Below are 27403 nucleotides of genomic sequence, written 5' to 3' on the forward strand. Positions count from 1 at the left end.
CAACACTAAGAAAAAAAAATCATTCCTTTTTTCCTTCTCTGCAGAAAAGATTTGATTGCAGAGAGCGCAGGCCTGGTCTGTTCATAGCAATTTCATTCTGCGTAGATAGTCTGGGTTTTTTTCTAGATTTTTTTTTCTAGATTTTTTCCCCACAAAACCAATTTTTACTAGAACAGGAACAAATAATTTGTAATATGAAATATTTTAAAACAGATTGCAAACTTATGTCTGTGTTTACTTAATATTTCTGCTGTTGCAAATTGTAAAGCAAATCATGAGTGTATGACTCAAGGAAATACCTTGCTTTATTTTTCTTTCTGATTTCTCATCTCCCTTTTATTCTCCTTTCTTCATTCCCCTCAATACTTTCAGATTAACAATATGATAAGCAAATGCTTAGATGCTTGACTCTATTGCCATTAAAAAGTCAGTCCCCTTTAAAGCATGTTCTAGCATTTCTGTTTAGTCTCAAGATTTTGTCGTCCTACATAAATTGGGCATTATTTGTTAGAAGTCTGCAGCTATGATGCACTAGAAACTGCTTGGTTTTCACATTCCACAGAAGTTATTAGAGATTTGTTTTAAAAAGATTGTAACCTAATCCATTCCTCTTACATGTATGTAGGATCTAATCAAATGCATTCTAATAAAGAATTAATGTATTTTTTCTTTTCTGCTTCCTGTTAGGAAATTTGGCTGGTTACCTTGTTTCATGGTAGCATACTGGATGCAAATCTAATCTTGTTTTACTTTTAGGCAGAAACTGTTGAAAAGCTGTATGATATTTTGACTTCTGATGCTGTTGACCTAGTTTTACGGAAGTCTGCAGCTGAGCAGCTGGTTGTTATTTTAGAAGGTAAAATTCTTCAGAAAATTTGTATTCATGTGCTGGTCATTTGGGAGCTTGAAGTTCTGTGAGGTTGTCTGTATGCTTGTGCTAAGGGTTCTTTTTGTAATTTTTATTTTATTAATTTTGGTAAAAAGAAATGATTAATTGCAATGCAAGTAAGCAATCTTAGAGCATTATTTGACTTGGTGCATAACTGTTGAGTTTCAAAGACAGCTTGATGTCTTTATATACTCAGACTCTTATTCAATAATGTTTTCACCAAGGAAGTTGGATTCTAATGAGAGCACGTAAGTTCTTTACCATGGGAGGGTGAAATCTTGGATAATATTAAAAATACTGTTGGAAAAATTGCCACAAAAATGAGGAAGTGTACTTTATCTCATAAAATATATGTAGTTATGACTGCAAAAAATTTCAGATGTTTCAAAATTGAAACAAAGCATAGGATGAAATTGTGAAGAAAAAATACAGTTTTATCAGGACAAATTTCATATGAAGGATCACTTTTTAGCTATTAAACAAACAAACAAACCAACCCAAGCAATTTTTGCTGTTTATGTTATTGAATATTCTTAAACCAGCTGCTCTACAGGGTGATATCAGTGGAAAATACTCTCATGGTGATTAAGTAAATACCATTTTCAATTCCATATTATACTGTTAAAGTGTTTTAAAATATTTGAAGTGACATTCTTGTTTGACTAAAATTGAGTTACAGTGGGATTACTGTAATTTTTCAGTGTAAAATTCTTGTGGGAATTTATGGAATATATTTAAGAATGTGTTGTTCAAGAGGCTCCTATAGTCAGGTAAAAATACTTTGAGAAGGCTTGCCTTGCTAGAGATCTATGTTACTGTTGATTGATTGGCAATATTTGAAACTTACTGTAGATAGCAAAAGTTTGTACTCTTATTAAACAATATTAATATTAAGCATTTTTATATTAAATTTGTGTGAAACCAGTCATTCTTGCTATCTTTTGCTTTTCCTACAGATACCAAAATGCATGGCATTCTGAAAAAGTTAGGTGTGATAGAAAAGATATTGGCCTACCTTAATGAGTGTGTACACGTGGATGGCAAGGTAAAAGTATTGTTAGAGGTTCTTGTGCAAGCATTGCACAGTGTGACAGCAACAGAGTCTGCCTTTTTCTAGACTTGCAACACTGGTCTTTGTGCATTAATGCTGCACTGAATACAAGTGGTTAATAACAATTATAATTAAAATGTGTATTTTGTTCTAGTTTTGATAATGCTAAGATTCTCTTAGTGGGAGAAGATTGGTTTCCCTACCTGTGAGAAAACATATCCAGAGAATTGTGTACAGTGAGGTTCTGGAATGTACCAGAACTTCCCTGAAAGCTTTCTCAGTAGAGTCTTACTAAGCTTTCTTAACAAAAGAAGGTTAATGACCATTAAAAAGCAAAATGTTATGTATAATTGTCTCTAAACTTAAATTCTGAAGCAAATTATAATTAAAAACGAAATGTAATTGCATGATGTCCTATTGTAAACAATTCAGATTAAAATTCAGGTATAAATAAGTTTCTGACCAATAGAAGATCGCTTCACCAGGGAGGGTCTCCTGGTGTAGATGATGGAGCTTTCTGTTTTTGTAATATATGGGTAATCTGATGCTTGATTTTTATTTTTTTTTCTGGAATTCATTCTTTGAAATCCTTTCATGCGAGCACATTTAAACTATAGTAGGTGCTCAATGTGTAACTTCAGTGGATAAAGTTTTTTGGCTTCTTGCATAGTATAGTTACTGCATTCCAGCAGTTAAAACCTTGAATTTTTTTAAGAAATCATGAGAATTTTTGTGTAGTAATGACTTTTTTTCCAAAAATGTTCTAGAGAAAAGAGCTGCTTGATATTTAGTGGACTTCCTTTTTTTTTTTTTTTTTGGTCAAACTAATGAAAATTACTTCTTCAGAAATAGCAGTTTCTTCCCCCAGATTATCAGTATCTAAGATTATCTCTATAGCATTAAAGAATATTTTGTCTAATTTATGATCTCTTGTATAGAAGTACTTCAGTAAACTGCTCTAATACAGTTGAAGAAATTGAAATATTGGGTTCCTCAGGTTTCTGAATGTTGGGTTGGTGGTTTTTTTTGTCAGTTTTATTGTACCTTCTTTAGAGAGAGAAAGTAATGCAGCTGTTGTTTTGGTTTGGGTAGTGAGTAGATATTGCTCAATAATAAAGAAGGACAAGCATGGGAAATATATTGCCCTGAGCAGATTCTTCATAATCCAGTTAGGGTCTAGGGTGAACTTTATAAAGGGCTAAAAATAGTATTTAAAAGTTTAATTTAATCCAGGAAGGCTCTGGCAACAGCTCTCTAGGGCTTGTGGCATTAGGACACTGTCCTGAGGGAATCTAGTCCAGATCCTTGGTTCTCCCCTTGAGTGATTTTTTTTAAATTTAATCATAAAATCGATATCAAAGAAAAATAAAAAAAAATCTTACAGGTTCTTAGAAAAGTGGCCATTGAGGAAAGAAAATAAAAGAAGTAGTAGAAATAAAAATCAGCATCTAAATAAGGCTTTATATATAACTGTGCAAAAGATATTATTTCCATACTAAATAATTAGGGGCTTTCATTCATGTGGAATGAAAATAAAATGTATTTGTTGATGTTGTTTGCAAAACAAATTTTAAAGACAGAAGCTTATAGGCAAAGTAATGATACTGTGAAAGAAATACTCTCTTCTCATTCTGAGGAGCTCTGACTTTGGTTGTACTTTTGGCCGTTGTTAGTACTTTAACTTTTAGGAAACTGCTTTCCATTCTTAGGATCTGACAAACTGGGACCCAGAAAATTAGTGTGATATAATAAAATATTTGCATTTGTTTTAAATGAATAAACTTAGATGTTGTAAATATACTTGGTGTTTTTTTAAATCCTTCAGCTTACATATATACTTCTTAAAATTGTGTAATTTGAAAGCAAATGTTATAATTCTGTTATGAAGCCAGCGACCAATAAAATTACCATCAATTAATAATAAAATGAATCAACAAGTAAATATTTTTTTAAGAATATGAGATTGTCATCTAGCTGAAGTGTGCTTGTCTAAGGAAGTTCTAGGCTTCTCTTTCACAAATGATGGAATATGTTGCTTGATAGTGGGACAGTCTGTGTTAATTGTATCATTATAAATTATACTGATAGTTGTATTTATTCAGTCTTTTTCTCTGTTCCTGTAGCTTATGGAATCCTTAGTGGTACCATGTCTGATACTCCTACGCAAAATTGTGTGTGCTGACCCAGCTGTTCGCCTGTCCCTAGCACAGCAACCTTCTCTACTGCTTTTGCTGTTCAGAGGTGAGAATTGTGTTTCCACTGTAATACCCCTGTCAAAAGATGGTTAGATACCTTCTTAAATACCTTCTTAAGAACTTTGGATCACTTCATGGTATCAGATTCTGATATTTTAAACAGAAATAACTGTGTGCTAGTTTTCCCATATTGTGGCATGTGTTGAAAGTGTTGGCAGGAAACTGTGGAAAGCAGTTACTTTTAACTAGTGTTCTTCTATGTATTATTAGTTATCAGTTTTTTCTAACATGTTTTTAAATTTCTTTATTCAGTTTCCCTGATACTCCAAAGTGATCGTGCTGTTTTAATTGAAGCTGCAGTATTGCTTTGTCTTCTGTTGTTTGATGAGGTAGCAAGAACAGAAACATGGTATGAAAATCCACTTATTTAATAGCATATTGTCTAGACAAATTTTAAGTTTTTAATAGAAATAAATTTTTATATATCTGTAGACAAATTATGCCCCAAATTTTTATAGATACAAAATTGCATACTTATAGTCCAGATGGTTTCAATAACTGAGTACATGCTCTGGAGGCTTACATGGCATATTTTTGCACTCTGTGTCATAGACATCTTTTGTGAAAAATCCTTTCTTTAGGATTTTTCTCCTTTCTGAGAAGCTGTGTCCTCAGCAACAAAATGTAAACAATGGTTATCTGCTGCTGTGGAGTGCAGCAGGTGGATCTGTGATTGGTCTGGGGTGGATGTTTGAATTTACTGACCACTTGCAGCAGAGCTGTTCTTGCTCTCTGCCTGGACATAGAACTTTCTTATTCATTCCTTCCTTTTCTATTCTTAGCTTAGCAAGTTTCTGAGAACTTTTCTCTCTATTCCTATTAGCATAGTAATAATGTAATATATAGCATAAAATAATAAATCAAGCCTTCTGAACATAAGGTCAACATTCTCGCCTCTCTCTTCACCCTGAAAAATCCTTGCAAGCCCTGTAACATTTTGAATACCTTAGTGTTAATTTTATTTTTCAAAAAACCTTGATTGGTCTGTAATCCATCTTTTCCATGAATGGAAACTACACAAATCAAATATCTAGCTGTAGACATGGTTTTTTAACTTAATTAGAATTCTTCTATTTACTTTTGCTTTTAACTGTCGCAGTTGTCTTTAAAGCAACAGACCTCAGCTTACAGTATTTTATCATTATTTTATTTTTATAAAATATCAGTATTTTATCATTTAAAAGCTGCATGTGTGTGCAAAAATGTGCTTTTAGAATTCACGTATGTGAAATATACTGAAAATACTTATAATGTGTGGTTTTTCTCTAACAGAAAAAAGGAAACAAGTATGTGGAGTTTTTAATGTACAGTACATCTTCAATAAGTATTCCATTTGTGTGTGATTTAAGAAATATCTTAATATTGGATAATTATGAAGAAATACTGTTTATTAATGCAAATTATTCACCAATGGGTTACTTAAAGATTTGGCTAAAGAGAGAAATAAGGAAGTAACGTGTGTAGAACTAGGAGAAAATAAAATCTTAAAATAGAGCATAATAATTATGACTTAATCTCTTGCAGGGCTGATGGCATAACCAGTAATAATACTGAAGCACCTGCCTTCAGTTTACCTGTTGCTGTTGTTAGAAGGTAAGTGTGGGTGCTGGCTGGTTAGTTGGGTCATTGGTTTTGATTGTTTTACAGTTAACTGCCGATTTCCATTTGCTGTCCTTCCTGAAGTATGGAAGTGGTAGAATGAAGGGAAGCCTTGATCAAAGCATTTTTATGATGATGAAATCAGTGTTCTTAAATAGGGATTTTTTTTCTCCATGTCTTTGTTCTCTGTAAAAGAGTTTCAAAAACTTTATTTGCAAACTTACAAGCTGATCATAATAGAGCATTTAATTTAAAAATGAGCAAACAAATAAATTCTCACCAACCACTTTCAAAAAAATTGTTATTGTTATTTGTGTATTTTTAGGTACCATCTCCCAGTCAGGATCACTGCTCATCATGTAGTAAGCCCTAATACTGTCGTGGTGCCATTGTCTTCTGAGTGCTTGGCTATGAAACCTGTGGCAGATATGCTTAAGATGGCTTGGAATCTGTCATGGTACCATGGCATTGAAAATCTACTGCAGCTGGTAAATTATGAGAAGGAAACAGAAACGTGAGACATTTTATCTTTCATTTTAAGTCCCAATATATCTCAATTAAATTAGTGTTTCATGAAGTTTAAATAGCTTTTCAACTTCAAACAGCAGTTCAAGCTGTTACTTGTTTGAGAATGCTGTCATTTAAATGTAAAGGATCACATCCCAAGAGGATGAAGGTATGTTGTCACAGCTAATGTTTTACCTAAATTGCATTTTTACATGAAGTCTGGAACTTGATCTAACTTTTATTGATAGTCAGCCTAATTCCAAACAATTTTAAATGAGCTCTGTGGCTGTTTTTCTTTATAGTCATTAGTGTTTCTTAGGGAACTGACATGTTTTTCCTACTATGTAGACCCCCAGCTATAAAGTTCCATGACTTTCTCTTGGTTTTTTTTGAAGGTTTAGATTTTAAATAAATATTCTTCTTAATGGTAATATTAAGAATTAGTATTTAGGTGTAATTTTTCCAAAGAACTCAAAACAACTCATGATTTACATGCCATGGCGTTGTTTTTGGTTTTGTTTTAATTTTTTGTTTGATTTGGTTTTTTTTAAGGATTAGCCAAGAAAGAATTGGCTAACAAAAATGATGCTTTAAGTCAATTTCTGTTTTATCTTCTCAGTTAAGCAGGAAGGGGAAGAAGTCAGCACTCTCTGAAACAGTTTGTAAAGATACTGTCTGTTAATAATTTTTCTCTATGCCTTTTCAGATTTTTAGACTCACTAAAACTTTCCTCAGAAGACATTCTTATATTGAAAATAACTCACACAAACTATGGACTGCAGGATTGTCTTAGTTTGATCATTCAGGCAGCATCCCACAGGGATGTTAGAACTGCTCTCACTAGGCTTAGCTTCTATGTCCTGAATGACAGACTTGCATTAAAATGCAGTTCTGGGCCTTGTGGAGCCGCTTTGAAAAGCTTTGTTTGGCAGAAGGCAATGAACAGGTAAGCTATTGACTACAATAATCTGTTAAAGGTTGTTAAACTAAAATGCTAACATTTGTACTTTTTGTATTTTAAATTTAGGGAATTGGTTGTCAATGCATCGCTGATTCTGATATATGTACATATCTATATATATATATACACACACATCTATCTACCTATCTATTATATATCTATATATTTGTGTATTATATATATATATCTGGACTGACAGGAACCTTAGGCAGGTCAACAAGGGGAAGTGCAGAGTCCTGCGCCTGGGGAAGAGCAAGCCCATGCCTCTGGGGTGAACCAAGCTGGAAAGCAAACTTGCAGACAAGGGCCTGGGGGTCCTGTGGGACATCAAGGTGAAAATGAACCAGCAGTTTGGTTTGCAGTAAAAAAGGCAAATGTTATCCTAGGCTGCTTTAGGGACAGTGTTATCAACAAGTTGAGGCAGGTGATCCTTCTGTTCCATTCAGCACTGGTCTGGAGCTCTGGGTATTTTGGACTTGCCAGTATAAGAGAGAATCGTATGGAGCACACATACTGGAGAGAGTCCAATGAAGAACCATAAAGATGATGGAAGACTGGAATATCTTTCCTTTGAGTAAAGGATGAGAGGACTAGGACTGATAAATGTGGAGGGAAGAATACTCAGAGTGAGGATCTTATCAATGTGTACAAGACCCAGAGGAGAAGCTGGGGCCAGACTCTTTCCAGTGGTGTCCAGTGAGAGAAGGAATGGCCACAAACTGAAACACAAGAGAATTCCTGTGAATGTCAGGAAGCACTTTTTTACTGTGAAGGTGACCAAACACAGACACTGGTTGCCCACAGAGCATCTCTATCCTTGGAGTTACTCAAAAGATTCCTGGACACTGTCCTGAGCAGCCAGCTGCATGTGTCCCTTCGTAAGCAGGGTGGCATGAACAGGTGACCTCTGCAAGTCCCTTGCAATCTCAAAGATTATGTGATCTTGCAATTTATATAAACAAAGCCATCAATTATTTAAAATTTTATATTTCAAATAAGGGCTACTTGAAATGCATAGGTAAACGTTGTTATTATTTTCAAATGCTAATATTTAATAGATAATTAACTTTTTATTTCCTATGTGACCCTGCTCAGATTTCTCCACAGTTTACTAAACAGAATTCCATTATTAACATATGTAAATAGATTTAAAATTTGCATAACTATTTTGCATAACAATAAAAACATTAACAGTATATTGTATATATTTGTGTATCATGGGCCAATACTGTGCCATGTTTGCTATATATGTAATATACGTATTTACTCCATATAATTTAACATTTGCAGTTATAATTTAACTCCAGTCCTATTAGCCTGAGATTTTAAATATTCTTTTATAAAGGTGCAAGTATGAAAGCTTTTATTTGTATTGCAGGTTTCTACAAGTGCTTCCAGCTTCAGTGGAGGATGAAAAGCTTTTAGTAGATGTCCTAAGATTTTTAAACAAATTGCTTAGAGAGCAGAAATCAAATCTGGAGTCAGACCATCTCAAGTGGATCTTGAAATCATTGCTTAAAAATGTAAGAATGGGGTTGTGTATATACTGGTATGATTTGATTGACCACATAATTGTACTTGCACACATGGGTGCGTTCCTGCAGAGCTGCATGAGGGTGTGCTTAGCTACCCAGCTGTGAATGTATTACCTCTGTAACATGGAAGAGCATCCATTGTCTTACAAAGGGTGTGTTAAATACACTCTGCATGCACTTGCATTTTCCCGTTTGCAAATACAGTCTTAGCGTTTGTGGAAAAATGTTTGTAGACTTAATTTCAATTACTTATAAGACTATAGGTACTTCAATTTATATTGCTACCTTGGAAATCTATAGATTGTTTTAAGTATGACCCATTTAATACATTAATATAAAACCTTAAAGCCATTTGATATGAAGTCTTTCAAGCAGCTAAGAAGTCCAAAATGCAGCCTGAACTAATATTGTTACTATGTTTTCTGTTTTTTTGTGATCTGTTTTTTATTGCTGGCTATTGCTGTATTACTTTTGAGTTTTCTTTCATCCTTCATAATACACTGTCTTCTTAATGCCAGGATATTTGAAAGGCCTTAGCAGTAGATTCTTTTATGGCATTTAGTAGATTCAAGATTCAAGTTAGTGGTAGGATTATAGGAATTATAGGAATTTTTCTCTAAACTTTTTGCAGTTGCTTCTTACTTAAATAATCATGGAATTTCTGGTTTATAATATGTGTGATTTGCAAGTTCTCAACAGAAAAAAATTTGCTTTAATGAAGGCATTAAAAGAGGATTTAAACAATGCATTATGTGACTGTATTTTTTATTCTTTTCTTTTAGCAGCCAAAATCCCTTACGGGCCTTCTGGTGCGACCAGAATCCCAAGTGCAGGATGAAATGGATGAAACACAGGCTGCTGTCAGGCAGCGACTGGATAAAGAACTCATTTGTCTTTTTAACCTCTTGTTAGTTTGTTCCATGTCTGTGACTGACAGGTACAGTGCAAATGGACCTGCCTCTGTCATTTTGACCAGGCATCATAGCACCTATTACTGCTGAATTTTGGTCACAATTTGAATGTTGTTACATCATGGCCCAATTGCTCTGAACCATGAATATACACTCTAGAAATGAAAATCAACATTGGATATTCCTTTTGACTGTAAAATCAGGAAATTAACCAGGAAATTTGAAAGAGAATGTGCTAGTGGTCACTTAGCAAATGGATAATTAAATTGATTGTATGGAGGAGATGGGCTATTTCGCTGCTGCAAATTTGCATGAGCAAATGGTGACTTCATTGATTTTGTAGCATGTATTTATAGCAAAGTAAAGCATTGAAATATTGGAAATAGCAATAAATGCTTATTTTCATTGAACTCCTTTTTGGACTATTTGCAACAGCTACTTTTAGCATGAAGCTCCAACCTTTTTCTGTCAGTTGAGCAAATACAGAAATTTAAATTATTTTTTCTTCAAATTTCTCATAAAACTTTTCGCACACTAAATCTCTCCATCCAAATGTATCTTAAGAGCTAATAAAATTTCACTTTAAGATAATATTTGATTGTTTAGTGTCACAATATACCTTTGTATATATTGTGAAAATATTTTCAAAATGATATCTTTTTCATTATTTCCACTTGGTTGGTTTTTTTAAAAGCTTTGACAGTGGGAAAAAGGCATATTATAGAAATCCGTGCTAGTTATGTATCTCACACTCCTGTTTGTTTTTTTTTATGTACTTAATTGTAGATTTATTGTTTTTTACAGGAAATGTTTTAAACTTGTCTCTTGAATCAGAATGAACATAAGTGTAACAGGCCATACATTTAAGAGTTGGACTTGATAATCCTTGTTGGTCTCTTCCAATTTAGAATATTCGAGACACTGTGTGATTCTGGAACTACTGAGTTTTGCAGCTCTTCTCAATGTGTCATCCATTGTCCTCAAGCTCTTGCTCTTTGTTTACCATGTTCCTTAATAATGAGTTATATATCATTTGTCTTTTTTAGTTAAGCTACTTCATTGTAATCAGATGCAATGTTTTCAGAACCAAGGAAAAGCTAGAAATGTCAAATTTGATTTCATATTACTCTTTGCATAATGTAATATTAAGTAATTGAGATGCTGAGCCTCACAGGCTAACAGTAAGAAGAATCAGCCATTGGCCTTTTTCAAAATGATTCTTTGTAGCAGCTTCATATTGATGGTTCATCTGTTTTGTTTTTTTACAATTAAACCAGAGAGAGCTTGGAACTTGCTGGCTCATTCAGAACAGAGCTGGCTCTGAAGCTGCTTCAGTGCTTAAGGCTAACAGATGCACCACATTTTTATGGACTCCCATCACTGGAGAGAACATTACAAGGAATGGTTCATGTTACTGCACTTCCAGGCTGGAGTACCTATTCTGCTGCAGTTGATCCTGTCACAATTTGTAAGAAATATTTAACAGGTCTTCTTGAGGTGAGTAGCTTATGCTCTTACTTAGCTTTTGGTTTGAATGCTGGTAAAAAATTGTATAATTACTGATACTATGCTTTTTACAGTGTACTTTTAGTGAATGTTGTCAGTAGCAATAGGTGTGGGAAAGGTGGTTTTTCCTGCTAAGTAAATAGGAATGATATGGAGACTAGATTGAGTGATGTGTGTCTGTAGTTGTGAAGATTGGTTGTATTGCATGTGCTTTCATCATTGGTTTAAGAGGTAATACAAAGTGACTGTAGTTTTAAGCAAGATGAAAAATACATGTGGTGTTTTTAATAACTGAAACTCCAAGAGGAAAAATCCAAGATAACTTCCTCCAGGCAAAATCCACATATGAAAGGTGGTCTGGGAGAAGATTAGATTGTTGGGTAGGTTGTTAACACAGAGAAAGCCAAAAAGAGGTAATTGAAGCTGCTGCAGTTGTTTGAAAGACAGAATTTAATTCTTATTTTCAGTGTTCTTCTATGTTTTCCAAGTGCCTGGATGTGTTAGACAGTTCGCTTTTGCTCCTAAAACAATGTCTTTTGAAAACTCCAGTCTTCTGAAAAGGAAAAGCATAATGCTGTCTTTCTGTTTAACAGAATTAACATATTCAGTAGTACACTTTTAAAAGTTTTTAGTTCAAATACCAATGCATCTGATGAAGAAAAGATAAAGTGTTTTAGGGGCCTTAACTTGCCAAGGTTTCTTGAATAGAAGGAAATAAACATTTTAGACCTGTTTGGTTAGGTGAGATCTGTCATTTGAAGTGTAGACTAAAAATGGCACTAAGGTTATAGATGTTGTCATGCAAATGAAAGAATATTACTGGAACAATTAATAATAAGTATTATGGCATGCAATGAACTTGGGTGTGTAAGCTCTTGTTCAGAAGAATTAGGCAGTTTTATTTGGCCTAAATATGAAAGTAAATGTGGGTTTCTTTTGGAGAAGAATGGAGAAAGTGGGTATTAAAAAAATCTTATGTAGGCTGGGATACTGAAAGGAAGAACAAGAGCAAAAATGCAGAGGTTTAAATCACTATGTTTTTGTGGAGAAAAATAAATCTAGAAGTGTATCTTCTAAGGTGATAGTTTTTTTAAAAAGTACTTTGGGGCATATTTTTTTGAAAGCAGTATGCCTTTTAATATGTATGGTTACTTATTTGGTCAGACTGTTTATTTTATGTTAGGATCCATTGACCTTTATTTCTGTTTATTAGCATTTGATATAGAAAACTGATAAATTTCTTCAAATCACAATGAAGTATATAAATGACACTTTCTCTTGAACACTGAATTTTGAAATGAAAGTTTATTTTTAATTCCAAACATAGCAAAAGAAAACCTGGGTACAATAAATGAACTGTCAGCTCCTTGAAAAGAAACTTTCAGGTTTCTATTCAACTTAGAGCTTACTGTTAAACTTGGCTATATTTTTCTTTTGAATAAATCAAAAACTACAGTTGTTCAGAAGTTTAAACATATAGGAACCCATGACATGACCAAATGACTCAAAAATAAAGAAATTCTTACAATTCAACTAGAAATCTATCAACTTTCATAAGTTTAAATTATGATTTAGTGTGTAAGACAGTTTGTACTCTGTTTGTGTGCTTTTTACAGTAAAGCTGTTATGAACTTGTTCCCCCACTCTTAGGTCATCTCATCATTTTATGTTGAGTGGGGGGGAAATGCCATGTCCTTCATGGGAAAAGGTGTGACAAAAAGCACCGTCCTTTGCTTGCTTCACTTGTCTCACGAAATGATGGCTCAAGCCAAGGATATGGTGAGTGCATTCCAGTTGTCCTTATCACTGGTGAGGGCTATGCACAGAGATTTTAACTGCTGAAGTTCAAAGATAACTTTCTGTCATGGTTTAGGAATGGTCCTCTCCAACTGAGAGTTTAGTCCTGCTAAAACCAGACCAACTCTTCCTTCCCTTTCAACTAGACAAAAGACAAAAAAAACCCACATTGATCTCATTTGGTCTATAGTCTTAGATAAATGTACAGGATAGACTGTAGTATACAAAATGAAATTGGTTTGTAAATAAATCCGTGGATTTTGAAAGGCCTTCTTTCAGAATAAGTGTCATTTCCTTTTTATAAAAAAATGAAGCATTGGGATTTTCTATAGGATGAATAAATTTAGAAATTTATAACATCATTATTTCTTCAGCCTCACAGACAACAGGCTTTCTAACCCATGTTTAAACATTTATGTACATAGGATTTTCACAATTTGTGTGTGTATATATATGAAAGAATATGTACATACATAGAAAAAGGATTGCCAGATAAAAGGAACTATCATTATATACTAGCAAAATTCATATTGTGCTTTGTGTTCATGTACATGTTTGAGGGCTAGATTTGTCAGTTTAGTAGGATAGCCTTTATCATGAAGGAGTTGAAGCAAATTCGACAATTAAGTATTATTTTAAAGAATTAAAATCCAGTCTTCCTAATATCTGTGATAGCCACAAATGAAAACCTTTATGATCAAGCACGCTTGTAACTAGAAATTGCAGTATACCTGCTTCTCAAATTCCAGGTGTCTCTTTCTTCAGCTCTCTACTCCTTTTTCAAGATACTAGGTACTGGAAGAGTTTATTAAAATTGGGAGGGGACAGAGCTTTAAGTACACTGCAGGGAGACAGCAGGCTCCAAAGACTTCGATCATAAATGCATAGATGAAGGTGTGGACTTGATTTTTTTAGTATCATTGCTAGCATAATGATAAATTTTATTTTCTTGTGTTTCTAAGTCATACTCTGTGTTTATGGCAATTTTACTGTTGAGACTGTACTAATAATTTTTAGTCTCAAAGAAATTTTAAAACCTGGCTGTTGTTTACAATCATGTGATTTAGTGTCAAATCCTTATGGAAAGAGAAATACAAAATTATCCTTCCTCTGTGCAATTAGAGTTACATCAAGCTGTTTTAGTAGTTGTTGGTAGCTCACACTGTTAGTACACTGGTATGGATTGAAAGATTTATAAAATAATTTCTTAATTTGTTTTCCGTTTGCTAATCAGGACTGGATATCTCTTTGGTCATTGCCATATGATAGTGGTGAAGAACAAGTTCTGTCTCATCTAGGTCTGGCATGGCTGGTTCCTTTATGGGTAGATAGAGATCCTGAGGTTTGTTACTGTGATATTAACTTCATATCTTATTTTGACCCTTAAACATTAGAAAATTTTTGATTAATTAATGTATTTAATAGTAGAACTGCTGTTCCGAATTATTTAAAATGTTACTAACGCTATCCTAAATAGCAGTAATAATACAGTAGGGAGAGTGTTTCCATATAAACATCATCTAAGAAATCCTTCCTTATATCTTGTGTCTTGTGCTTTCATTAGTCACTCACTATCATGATTCATTGGCAGTTTTCCTTGTCATTGCTGTAACTTAGCCGCAAAGCAGAAACATTTACATGATCTTAAAATTCAGAGCAAATGTATTTAATGGAATCTGTTAAATTATGAGTTTGCTAAATTGACTTATTTTCAAGTGGTAAAATATGAAGAATATTAAAGACTATCTTGCTTAGTTATGAATACTTAAAAATAATTTTGTTTATTCACTTTGCAAATAAACACAAAGTGAATTTAGTTGTGATTGTGAGTAGAGAGCAAGAGAAATATAGGAAACGAGGTTGTTACTTTTGAAATTGTTCCCTTAAGCTCCAGATTGAGTTGATACAACTTAATAATAAAAAAAGTATTGCTAATTGCTGTAAGAAATACCACTTTCTGTTGTGCTTGTATGTACTAGGTCAGATTTACAGCACTTGGAATAGGATCAGCTCTTACATCTCTTGAAATGGGATGTATTGCCTTAGCAGAAAGCTGCCAGAATATTTCAGGAGGCCTGTGGGGAACGGTGATAAACATCCTTCTGGATCAATCGGAATGTAGCATGGTTCGCAGGGAGGTATGTTTCTTGTGTCCTTCTGCTGTTGTAGATTGTCAATTTGTAGATTTTGATTATGGAGAAAAAAGATTTTTTATTTTTTATTGTATATATCTATTATCTGACACTGCACAGCATCTGCTGCTTTGTAAGTTAAACACTACCTGATTAATATAAATGTTTAGCTGCTTATTTAGGAATTGCATAAGAAGGAGCAAATACAGATTACTTATTTCAAAACAGAAATGTCATAAACAATACAAGTGAACTCATAAAAACTTCTAAAGCTTACTCAGTAAGATAAATAAGTTGCTAAAGCGTAACTAATCAGCCTGATTTTAATCGCTGCTTTGTAACATTTATGAATGCTTTGGTACAAACTCATCACCTGATCTGCAGTAAACATGTGTTCATTGCAGACATGAAATATCTAATTTATCTAGGCACTAAGGTTTACAGGTGAGAACTGAAGGTCCGTACTATGGTAGAACTACACATAGCATTGCATATTGATGAATTTAAGATCTGTACATTTTATTTGCGATTTTTTACAGCTCTAGTTGTAAAGTTTTCCTTCTGTTCTAATCAATAAGAAATAAAAGCTCTGACACTTGGTGACTTGTTTTTTTCCCAGCTCTACTGCTTAACTAATTTTATTTTCCAAAGTAATATTTGAAATTGTCCCAAAATGCCTTTGATAATATGTCCTTCGACATTTTATTTAACTCCAAATTATTGTCTCTTAATGATATTCTCTTAAAATTCACATCATTGACAGAAGATTGACAAGAAATAAGAAAAGGAATTTCAGTCCGTACACAGACATGTGAAGTGTGTGTAATATAAATTAGAAAAACAAACATGCTGTGTATTTATAAAAAGGAAAAATATATCAAACATGTCTCTGTCCTAATGGGTTCACCACATTGTCCCAATTATTTTTTAATAATTAAAAACCCCAAAACATAAGGACAAGGTAGTGACTAATTATAAACAATTATCTAGGTTTTTCTGTTCAGGAATTTTTGCCCTAGTACTTGTAATGCTTGTTCTGTAAAATTGACTGTGCCAGAACAGTGATGAAAGTATTTTATAAATAAATTTGTTTCCTTGTGGTTTCCATCCCATCTTTTCCTTGTCTTTTTTTATACCAGCTGACTCTTGGCCCATGCTCTAATGACATCTCTTGTAAGAGAAGTTTGAGGGCTTTGAAGTTATATCCTTCTAATTATTTTTCCCAGCATGAACATGAGAATTCTGTGTATTTCAACATATATCTGAAGCAGTGGAATAATATGGAGACAGTACTCTTCAATCTGATGTGGCTTTTTGAACTGTGATGGCTAGATGGCAATATTGATGCTTTAATTTCTTTCAGGCTGCTTTTATTCTACAAAATCTGCTTGTGATTCCAATCCCTACAGAAGACATGAAAGATTGCATTTGGCAAGTGAGTGACTATTAAATTGGATAACAAAAGTCGTGGTGTTGCAGAGAGATGTCATTCAATATGAAAAGTTGTATCAGAATACCTGTATAATATGAACTTAAAAAATTACATGTCTAAGGTTACATTTTGGAAAGAGAAATAAATGAATAGACAAACTTCTCTCAAACTTTCAGCAAGCTCAATAAAACAACCAAATTTAGATTACATATATGTTGCATTTCATGAATGTAGTATCTTTGGGTTGCTAGGACACTTGCTTATTTATATGGTATATCGTTAATGTTTTAGGATAGTAATTGATAATTTATTTTACTCACACTTGAAATGCAGGTAAAACATGTTTTGAGGTGCATGAGGAAGAGGAAATTCTGTTAATGTGATGTTTATGAAATGTTTTGACAGAAACATGAAGCAGTTTGTCACTTAGGTCAATTTAAATGCTTCTTGAAAACAACCACTTTCTCAAAGCAAAGGGAACTCTAGACTGGGTTGCTCGGGGCTGTTTCCAGTTGGATTTTGAGTTTCTCCAAGAATGGAGACTCCACAGTCTCTCTGGACAACTTGTTCTCATGTTTGGCTACCCTCAGATAGAGAGTTTTTTTCCTTAGGTTGAAATAGAATTTCCTTTATTTTAGTTTTTGCTCAGTGCCTTTTCTTCTGTCACTGGATACCAGTGAGAGGAGTCTATCTCTCTACCTTCTCTTATCAGATATTTTTTAAATTGATAAGATGCCCTGGAGACTTTTACAGTTCTGTTCTTGAGTCAGTCATCTTATTTTACTCTCAGCAAGTCTGGTTCATTGTACATCAGGATATTTAGGATATTAGCTTGCAATTTTTAATTTTTTTTGTGACCTTCATATCTGTTTTTAATGTCTGTCTTGTTCCTTTCAGTGTTTGAGATTACCTATATGGGAACAGTGTATATTAGTTTTTGAGGAAATTTGCAGACGAGCAATATTATTTTTAATCTGTTCCTTTCTGCAAAAGATCAAGTTAGTGCTGAAAGGTATTCCAGCTGTTTCACTAGGATAAGTTATCTATGATTCAGCTGCACCCAAAATTGATTATGCTATTTCTTGGAGTCGAATTGTACAGAATGTCTCATCTTTTCTTTACATGTAATCATAAAAGAAGATGTGGAAGCAATTTTACAAATCTGGCCCTTGTTTCAGTCTTACTACTTCTAATTTATCAATATAAATAGTACTTGTCTAAATTCATAATAGTAGGGGATAACAAGAGGGCAGCCATGGTAGCTTGTCAATATAGACTCTATTAAAAGTTGCTTTTTAGCCTTTTATAAAAAAATTCAATTACTATGGTGAGGTGACAAAAATTGAATCCAGTTGCACAATTCTGGATGAATTCCAGTGCAATTAAGAGAAGCTTTGAGTCAATGTGATTCTTATTAAGAACTGCATTTAATGGAAATTGCTCATCACTTAAAAAGTGTTCATGCTGAAAGATGTTATCAAACAACACTTGATGGTTACTGGTAAATTAAAACTGTTCAAAAGAAAAACAACAATTAAAACTGTAACATACCACCAGGATAAAATTTTATATTTCAGAGTAACTTTTTTCCTTTCTACTTCACAACGTGATTTGTCCATTTCCTTTAGAGCCAGGAAGAAAAGGAGAGCTATTAAATGGATCTTGGTGAATAGTAGGAATACAGTGCTATAGCCAAATTAGAACATTACTATTTTATTCCTTAGGCATATAGGACTGGAAAAAAAAAGTAGAAATAGAGTTTGCGGGCCAGTGTCTTCTTGAAAATGTCTCTAGTGTTACTTTTGTCTAGTTGATCTGCTTTATAATATTTCATTTTGCTATGTTACTTAAAAAATTTCCTACGCTGCTCTTTAGTCATGAGTCAAGCCAGCCTGTGTAAAGCAGTCTAAGAGTGCAGCAGACTGTGTTGTATAAAGATTGCTGAAGTCAGAGCACTCTGTCAATGTAATTGATGAGTAACTCTTTCAAGGCCCTCCCATTGTACAATAAAGTATCTGGCGTGGCTTTTGAAACTGGCAAAGACAATCCTGGGCAGTAAAATTTGGACTAAATTTCTCAGCATTTCCTAAGTTTGCACTTGTCATAGTCAATACAGTCTAAGTCTGTTGCTGACAGTGTATGAGTAGAGTTTTATAATTCATCATAAATAGCTTACTTGAAATGCTGCATTCTGCCTCTAACTGTTCATCATATCTCATTCTCCACTAGCTGATGTAAAAGGCAAGTAGTGAAACAGAATGAGAGTAACGATCTAAAATTTTGGTGATAGCTTATCTTGTAATACAAAATAGTATTACTGCTTCTACTGTATCTGGTTTTTGATTTCATTTTTTTTATTGGGAAATAAACTTCTATCCAGTGTAAATGAAGGGTTTGAGGGAGAGTTCATTGAGGATAAATAGTGTTTTTAAGTTACTTATTTTCAGTTGATCCAGCTCTGCTCTCTCCTGACTGCCAAAGGAAGTTTCTAATTAGCACTGAAAGTTTTTCTTTCCATAATTTTAACTAATTTATTTTTGAACTACTGCAGGATGCCCTCTAAAACTGCCTTTCTCAATGTAATTGATTTGAATTTTTGAGTTTTTCTGCTTTCTTTGCATTTCTAATTTTTATGGTCAGTCTAAACCAGATTATGTGTAGCTTAATAAAACTTTTTGGGTTTTGTGTTAACATGGAAAGCTCTGAAGAAATGTTTAACAAAGGTAGTCAACCTAAGCTGTTTATTTGAAATATGACTACAATCCATTATCTTAAGGTATAAATCCACTGCTCTAGCAAGTTTTCCTTGATGTCAGTATTTAAAAAGAAATAATTGAAAACCATACTTCAAAGAGAATTGTTTTTGGTTATGTCTTGTTTTCTACAGTACCTTTTTTCACAGAAGATTGACATAGCTAGATGTAGTATAATGATGGTATACTTTAGGGCAGGAGGACTTTTTCAGAATATTTAGTCTTATCCAAGTGTTGTTTTTGCCTAAGGAAAACTTTTTCATTGCTTAGTACCTGTAAGTAGAAATAAATGAGACATGAAAATCGTAAAGTCTGGTACATTTACTGTCTTGATGCCACTCATTTACAGCTTTTCATGAGTTCTTACTTAACTGTTAGCACACTTATCAGGACACTAATAACTGTTTGATTTTGCAAAGTCATGACAGCTTTTGTAAAATATAATGATTTAGCTCAACGTTAAAATCTTAATTTCATTTTTGGAATTTATTAGTTACAGCCTGTAAACCAGTGTACACACATATACACAGCATTAGCCCTAGTTAGGGTGGGTTTTTCTGACAGTTCATTCTATATAAAACATTTCTTTAAAGTAATGATGTCTGTGAATTTAATGTCTTCAGGGTCCTTGCGTGCATGATGAAGAATCTGGCCTCTCTCAGACGGGAATACCTGCCCTTAAAGCCCTTTTGTATCACTGCCAGTTCTATGAACATGTGAATCAGATGGTGAAACACTGTTACCTGGGATGTTACATGTTCGATTTGAGTTCTTACAAGGAAGACAAGCTCAGCATAGAAAAAGGTGGTGTAACTGGTAAGTGATGTTGATGTCATCTTCTGGTGCTTGAAGCCTACTTAGAGTGTTGTTTTGAGTAACTTACCTCCAATAATTCTGTTCCCCTCTATATAAGAGGGGAACATAATGTATATAAACCCTGTACTTAAATGTGTTGTGAAGTCAAAAGATTGCTGTGAGGATTTAAGTAGATAAGTCTCTAATTTAACATAGCTCAGAAAAGGTTCTGGGCTGTTATTTACATCTTCAGAAAGTTGAAAATGGAAAAGACGTAATTGGTTCTGCAGTAAATTTTCTTGCAAAATATTGGGGATAAAATACTTTTAACAATTTCCACTTTATGACATCCAGTCAACTTTCATACAAGGAAAATTTGGGAAAAATAAATAGACTAACTTTACTTAGATTCCTGTTTCTTCATCTGTTCAGCTTCAAAGTTACATGAGTAGGAATGGACTCTTAATAATCTGCATTCTAAGACATTCAGATATATAATTTAATTCCTAGACTGATGAAATGTAATACTCAGATTGGGGTATTATTTGTATGTTTTTAACCTGTATTCCCTTGGAATATCTCAGCTCTAACTTTTATATTTACTAACAATTTATTGAACAATATTTCTAAGGCTCACTGTGATGCATTGTGGAGACACATTTCCTTGTCCAAATATATCTGATGATTGTAACTTTAGAAAGCTAGGGGATTTTTCAGAGATCAATTAGTAAAAGCTGTCACAGGGCAGAAAATTAATGAGTGGGTTTTTTTCCTTTTCTTACCTATTTATGTGGGCCTAAGTTTCCGTATTTCCATCTTTTAAGGCTGCTGATTTAAATAGTTCTTTTTAAGTCTGTGTCATGAGTGAAGAGGGAGCTTCAGACAAAGTTGTTTAGAGAAGCCCTGCCACTGAGTCCCAAGGTGCAGGAAGGACCCCTTTGCTCTTTAAATGTCTTCTTAGAGAGGAACCCGTCTGCAGCTGGATTCAAACCTAGACCCAGACTTTTTCAGTGGTTTAAATCTAAGGAATTGTAGAGATGTGTTTCAGCCTTTGTCTGACTTTATGTTGTGAGATTAAGGGTTGCAAACCAGATATATTTATATAAAAATGAATGACTTACTATGATAAACAACTAGACAAAAAGATTGTAATCAGAATTATTTACTACACAGTATAGAAGGTAAAACTGCTAGTGTAGTATAATGTACTATATGAAAGGAATTATGTTAAAGCAACTATATTAAAGCTGGCAAAAAAGAAACAATTATTAATAAGAGATTGACGGTACTCACCCATGAGAGTTTAAAGTGATTGACTGTCAGTCATATGTCTCAGGCCAGCTGGGCCTTAGGATTTTTAGATAAGAAGTGGCAGACATGATAAAGTGTACTTCAACTCTCTATCAGGATGTTTAACTTTTGGGGTTGATGAGTCAGGCTGGTTTAGTATAATTCAACACCGAAAGCAGCATGACACCCCCTCTCAGTTCACCACTTAGAGCTTTGCAAATTAAAGTATTGTTTGAGTTGTTTTGCACATTCCAGGCTGAGCATCCTGCTGGATTCTGCATTTGATAAAGCTTTTCCAGAGGCATGAACAGAAGAGAAATGTTACTTCCCCAGCTAAGTTATGACTTTATGACAGACCCAAGGAAAAGGAGCATTCTTAGTTAACTAACTGAGAGAAATACCTTACCAGTACACAAAATTCCAGCCATAAAAATCCTCAATTTCTTCAGTATCTGCTTTATTTTAAGTGTAATTTTTCAATCCAACCCATTTTGCTGCTCCCATGGTTCTCATATGTGCCTTTTGGTAGTTCTGTGAGCTCCTGCAATGTCGTATCTAATAGTAACTGAAAATGTAGAATGGTACAACTTTTCAGTGAGCAATTGAGATACATTTTATTCAGAGTTTGCAGAGCAAAGCCAGAAAACACAGTATTTCAGGAATTGGAAATAATATTTTTGTTTCTTTAGAAAGGGGAAAACAGGACCTAAAGCTTATTAGGTTTTTCCCTATGTAATTTTCTCATATTTTTTAGGAATGTATAAAAGTCATCTTCAATGTAATGTTAAAAATAAGATCATTAATTCAGTTTAGTAATTACTGAGGATATATATAGGACATCTACTTTTGTAGGTTTGCACTCACAAACGATGTAGTCTAACTTTATTCCTTGTTATTTTCTTTTCTAAATATATGAAAGCTTCAAAAGTATTACTGACAGATTTGTGCTATAACATTTTTGGCACTTTTTATTCTGAAACAGATTGACATAGTAATTCTGCCTTTGTTGTATTTATGAATATGGGTCCTCTTGAAACGAGTTCTCTTAAAATGCGAATTTGAAGTTTTTTGGAGAGAAGGATATCAGTTTATTATGTGTTCTTTGAGACCCTAGTATAGTGCTTCAATACTTTTGTACTCTTGTGTTTTAACTGAAATGAAACTAAAATGTTTAAAATGACTGAAGGCTATGCAACTGCAGTTTGAGTGTAGTTTTTTCTAGACTACTTTGTTTCACTGAAAATCTTTTATTTCTATTTATTCAGGTAATTTGATTTGTAAGATTTCATAGATACAATGTGTGAAAACTTCTGTTCTGAGATCTTCAGAAGGATAGCTGTGCTTGGCAATTTTTTCACTGAAACAGTCCTTTAAAAAGCTTGTTACAGTAATTTTGATTCTTTTTTTTTTTTTTGCCCTACAGATTTTGATGATTCTCTCAATCTTTGGAAGGCTCCACCTAGTCAGAGAAAATCTTCACATTCTCACTCAACATCTGAAACTATGGTAAGTTGCAGAGTAATTATTAATTTTAAATATAAAGTTGTTTGTGAACTGCTTTCAAGAAAATTAGCGCTCTTAAAATTGTTAAAAAAAAACTCTGGCAAAACTCAAAACCTGAACTCAATCAGAAATTAGCTGTGAAATTAAGTTGAAATTTACTCCAATGTAGCTTTAATATGCTGCAAAAACCCTTTTGTGATCCTTAACCTGAGCAAAAATAAATAAGGCAGCTTGCCTTGACTAGCTAAATGCATAAGGCTGTATTGAATTCTATAGCTTCCCACAACAAGGCATATTCTCTAGAGATTACTGTGTAATTGGCTTTATTGACAAAATGCAGTTGTCTCCATTTCTGGTTGTCACTTCTGTTGCTTTTATCCAAATTGTCTGTTCAGAGTTAACCTGTGTTTACACAACACGGCTACAGAACTGGATCAATCACAGCCACATAAATACATTGGGTATTCTGGGCCATAATAAACCCTGGATTCTGAAAATGCTTTTGTAGAAGTTAAAAGTGGCACAAGTGCTTGCAGACGTGGGAAACTGAAAGCAGGTGGCTGCTTAAAAAATTGTTTCTGACTATGGCAATGAAAAGCTGTACACATGTGCCATCTTTGATGGTAAATGGAGGAGGCAAAATTGAAAGACATTCTTTCAGTTCCAGAGTAGATTTGTAATATTAGTTCAGGCTGTGGAGAAAGCTTTTGTAACATTCATTAGTTACCTGATAAAAATCATGTATTTTTCGAAGATTGCAGTATAGATCCAAGAAACCTGACATGTTGCACTGAACGTGAAACTTTAGTTTCATATTCAAAATTAATTTCATTTATGAATGACCATCTGATATTACTGAATCCAGAATATCATTGTTTAGAAATTTCCTTTCTCTTAAACAGATGCATGTGTGGATTTGACAAAGGGTGATAAATCACAAGATCCTATATTTTTTTTTTGACAAAAATTTCTCTGCCTAATTTTGCTGTGAAACATAGTAAAAATAAAAACTGAAAAACTAGTATTAAAATTTTGTCTCAAAAGTATTAGACAAGTATAATTTCCATGTTCTTGTGATTCTCTGTTATAAATTTATTCCTGTCTAGTACTGATAATGCTATCTTCCATGTTTTTAATAATTGAGGAAAAAGTGCACTTTAGTTGTAAACTTATTTCTCATTTTCAGAAATTTTATTAATTAATTTTATTTTCATTAATGAAGAACAACAACCCCCAGCCCCTTAGGGTTATTTTATAAACAAATATTCAAATTTGAAGATCAAAACTAAAATAAATGAAAGTGCATGTAAATCAGGAAGTATATGCAATCATGATTGCTCCTTAAAAACTATTTACATAGGAATCTCAGAGTTTTTAAAAGCAGTTGTTCCTAGATCACTTTTTACTGAATAAATTGAGTGCCACTTACTTAGAGGAGTGAAAGTTGACCAAATTTCATCTTGTTTTGTTCACATTACTTGAAGACAAAGTTAAACTGCAGCAATTCTTATCAGGGTTTGGTGTCTAACGTACTTAAAATTGTGCTTGAGTTTTTATGAAGAATTGGAAAAGTTCATAGCGTTAAATTTCTTAAGCTTCAGTAGTTAAAAAAAAACGAAAAAAAATTTGGAATCTACTAGATCAAATTAATGTATCATATTTTTTATATGTAAAGTGGCAACATAGTTTACGCAAAGACTTTAGCTCTACTATTCCATTCACCAGACACACAAGTAATTATTAACAGTGGAAGGTACAGGGTAGTACTAAGCTACACTAATTTATATCAGTCTTCCACATATTGTAGACTTCATACTTGCTAAGATTAGGCTCTTACAGCTAACCATGTGAGTTTTATAGAAGTTTGTGTTTTGTTTTGTTTTTCTTCTTTTCCTGACATGTATGAAGATTCTTAGTCCCACTAAGACTTTGATTGTCATTTCTGGAAGTTAGTTCAATTTCCCTTTGTCCTTCAGTCCTTCATGGGCATTTTTAGCAGCTGTAAACTTCATTTAGTTTTTTTTATTTACTGAGTTTCTTACCTTTAAAATATGCCAGTGCTGTCAGGACGTCTTGAAAATTTCCAAGCTGCAAGATGTAGAGGTCTGATGTTCCAACGCCACTATTAATTAGGAGAAAAAAGGTGGATGAGCGTAACTTTGATGGAGGCTGATTGTAAACTCTATTTCAGAGAGCAGTTAGCTAAGTGTGTATCTAGTGAAATTAGGAAATACTTCTGAAAACTTGTCCTGAAATCTCAAGCATTTGTAATTTACTCCTACATAACTTCAAACTTTTGGGTCACAGTTTGACCCAGTTTCTGTTTCGATGTATGAATAAAGAAATATGTTTATGAAGTCATTACAAAAAAGAGTTTGTAGAAGTTTATTGCTCTATGTTGGATATTGATGGTGCCAGGAAGATGCTGTTATTCCAAGGCCACCAGATGGCATGCTTTCCCCATCACAGATGGAAAGGAGTCTGCAGGTCTCACTGAAGGGTCAAATGTGTTTTAGGGTGTGTGGCACAGATTTGATGAAAACACCCAGAAATACTTGAGAAAAAACAATCAAACCAAGTAGATTGTTTCTATTGAAAACTCTTCTCTCCTATTTTAATAATATTAAAAATTTGATCTAGATATGTCCATATTGTTTCCTATTCCTGACATTCTATTAGATTTCATGTAGCCAGTTCTTTATTTGAGCTGTCTGCTATCATGAGCTGATTTCACATAGAGCCATATGACCATAACTGAAAGTTGCAGCTAAATTACTTTTCGGCTTTATCTTTTTTCCTCCATCCCCAATTATTTTTTCCAAGTTTGCAGAAATAAAATTGTTAAAATTAAAAAGAGAGTCAGAAATTTTACAGAAACCATAAGTAAAGTTTTATAGAGTAAAGAATTGTCATGTAGGGATGAAAAAATCAATGTTCTGGTGTAATAGAAAAGACAGCAGAACTGGATTGTCTGTACTGTGTTAACTCACATGCACTGTATTTTTTATCTTTAATATCCCAGTGGATTACAGATTTTTGTCAAATTTATCTTTATTTTTCTGTGAACTGGAATGTGGATACTGCAAAAAGCCTATCATTCTGAGATTATTAATAATCTTGGTCTTTTATGGAATAAATAGTTTAAATGTTAACTCAGGTTATCATTAAAGACAAATTCTTACTCTTGTTTTAACCAACATGTTTGGTTTGTGTTTCATAGATATGGTAAGAGATCACCCATTTGCATGGAATTCCCGACTTGCTTTACATTGCATAAATATGCTAGGGCTGTTCTGTGTCCAGGATATCTTAGCAAAATGAGCAGTTAGTTAAAAACTTGAGCTAAAAATGATGTGGGTTAAAGATCTACAGACATCTCTCAGACAGCTTTAAGTCACGGCCATTCTTTCCTATGAAATCATCTTTGCTATTTTCTATAAAAATGTGTGCTTTATTTTCTGGAACTGTGGTTACCAGAGTGTTATACAGTTAAGTGATTTAAACCTTTGAAAAGGGAACTGAATAGAATTAATCACTGCAAGCCTATTAAGGCAATGCCAGAGGGATTTTTGTACTAGAGGTTAAGAAAAGACCTTTTATTCCTATCTAGTAGATAAATGGCAAAACCCTCACATTTCTCCTGTGTTTCCACTCTGACAATTTTTGTATTCTTTTGAATTAGTTCTAATCTGCACTTGTCATCTCCCTCTCCACACAGACAGAACCTTTTCCCCTATTACATCCCCTTCCAAAGTTTCACTGTTCAGCAGCACAATGCTTCATTGCTCCTAGGAACAATATGGTAGCAGTAGTAAATATCCTTTACTAAATACTGTGTGCTAAACTTGTAGTTCATCCTTATCAAAGGTGACTTAGACAAGTGGCAATATCTTTTTTTTTTTTTTCCCCGGGAAGGCGGAATAGTGTGGAAACAACTTCATTGTATTACTGTATATTTTCTGTTATGACAGAAAATTTTGGTGTTTAACCTATTTCCCACTGTGATGCAATTAACAATAAATGTTTCATCAGTGCAGGAAGATGATATTTTTCTAACCAGCTAAAGCTTTTGCTGCCTTTTTTTTTTATGTAACTGAGAACTATTTATTTTCTTGACCAAAGTATTTAGAGAGTCTTAGAAGATAGAGAAAGAACAGTTGTATCAGAGGTAACTGATACTTTTTGCTAATATGTGAAAGGCTGTATAATTCATAATTATATCTGTAAGATGACTCTCAATATAGTTAATATAGTTACTTGTTTCAGAAAAACCATATGGAATGATAGAAATTGCATTTTGAGTTTGGATTATTTAAGGAAAAGTGGTCTGGTTTTTCTCACCTATTAGAATGCTTGGAATTGATGTGTAGTGCTGAAAAAATGCAGAATTTGCCATGTGTCATGATAGATTAGCTTAATATAAATAATGGATTTTGGTAATTATTTAAATTAGCAAGCATAGAACTTCAAGTAACTTTTTTTAAATT

The 27403-nt window shown here is 33.5% G+C and overlaps 1 protein-coding gene across 3 annotated transcripts in view; it reads left to right on the forward strand.

The window, feature by feature from the left end:
- Window positions 1–27403, forward strand: part of RTTN (rotatin) — a 79408-nt gene that overhangs the window by 25796 nt on the left and 26209 nt on the right. For all 3 annotated transcript variants that reach the window (XM_063165414.1, XM_063165421.1, XM_063165432.1), the window contains 16 exons: window positions 757–856; window positions 1846–1934; window positions 4064–4181; window positions 4448–4544; window positions 5720–5788; window positions 6120–6308; window positions 7008–7247; window positions 8641–8785; window positions 9580–9734; window positions 10986–11205; window positions 12865–12993; window positions 14246–14353; window positions 14991–15149; window positions 16507–16578; window positions 19952–20144; window positions 22837–22919. In XM_063165414.1, the coding sequence (XP_063021484.1) occupies window positions 757–856; window positions 1846–1934; window positions 4064–4181; window positions 4448–4544; window positions 5720–5788; window positions 6120–6308; window positions 7008–7247; window positions 8641–8785; window positions 9580–9734; window positions 10986–11205; window positions 12865–12993; window positions 14246–14353; window positions 14991–15149; window positions 16507–16578; window positions 19952–20144; window positions 22837–22919 (2166 nt within the window). The remainder of the gene's footprint in view (window positions 1–756; window positions 857–1845; window positions 1935–4063; window positions 4182–4447; window positions 4545–5719; window positions 5789–6119; window positions 6309–7007; window positions 7248–8640; window positions 8786–9579; window positions 9735–10985; window positions 11206–12864; window positions 12994–14245; window positions 14354–14990; window positions 15150–16506; window positions 16579–19951; window positions 20145–22836; window positions 22920–27403) is intronic.

The sequence above is a fragment of the Melospiza melodia genome, chromosome 1, assembly GCF_035770615.1.
Source record: "Melospiza melodia melodia isolate bMelMel2 chromosome 1, bMelMel2.pri, whole genome shotgun sequence".
NCBI classification, from domain to species: domain Eukaryota; kingdom Metazoa; phylum Chordata; class Aves; order Passeriformes; family Passerellidae; genus Melospiza; species Melospiza melodia.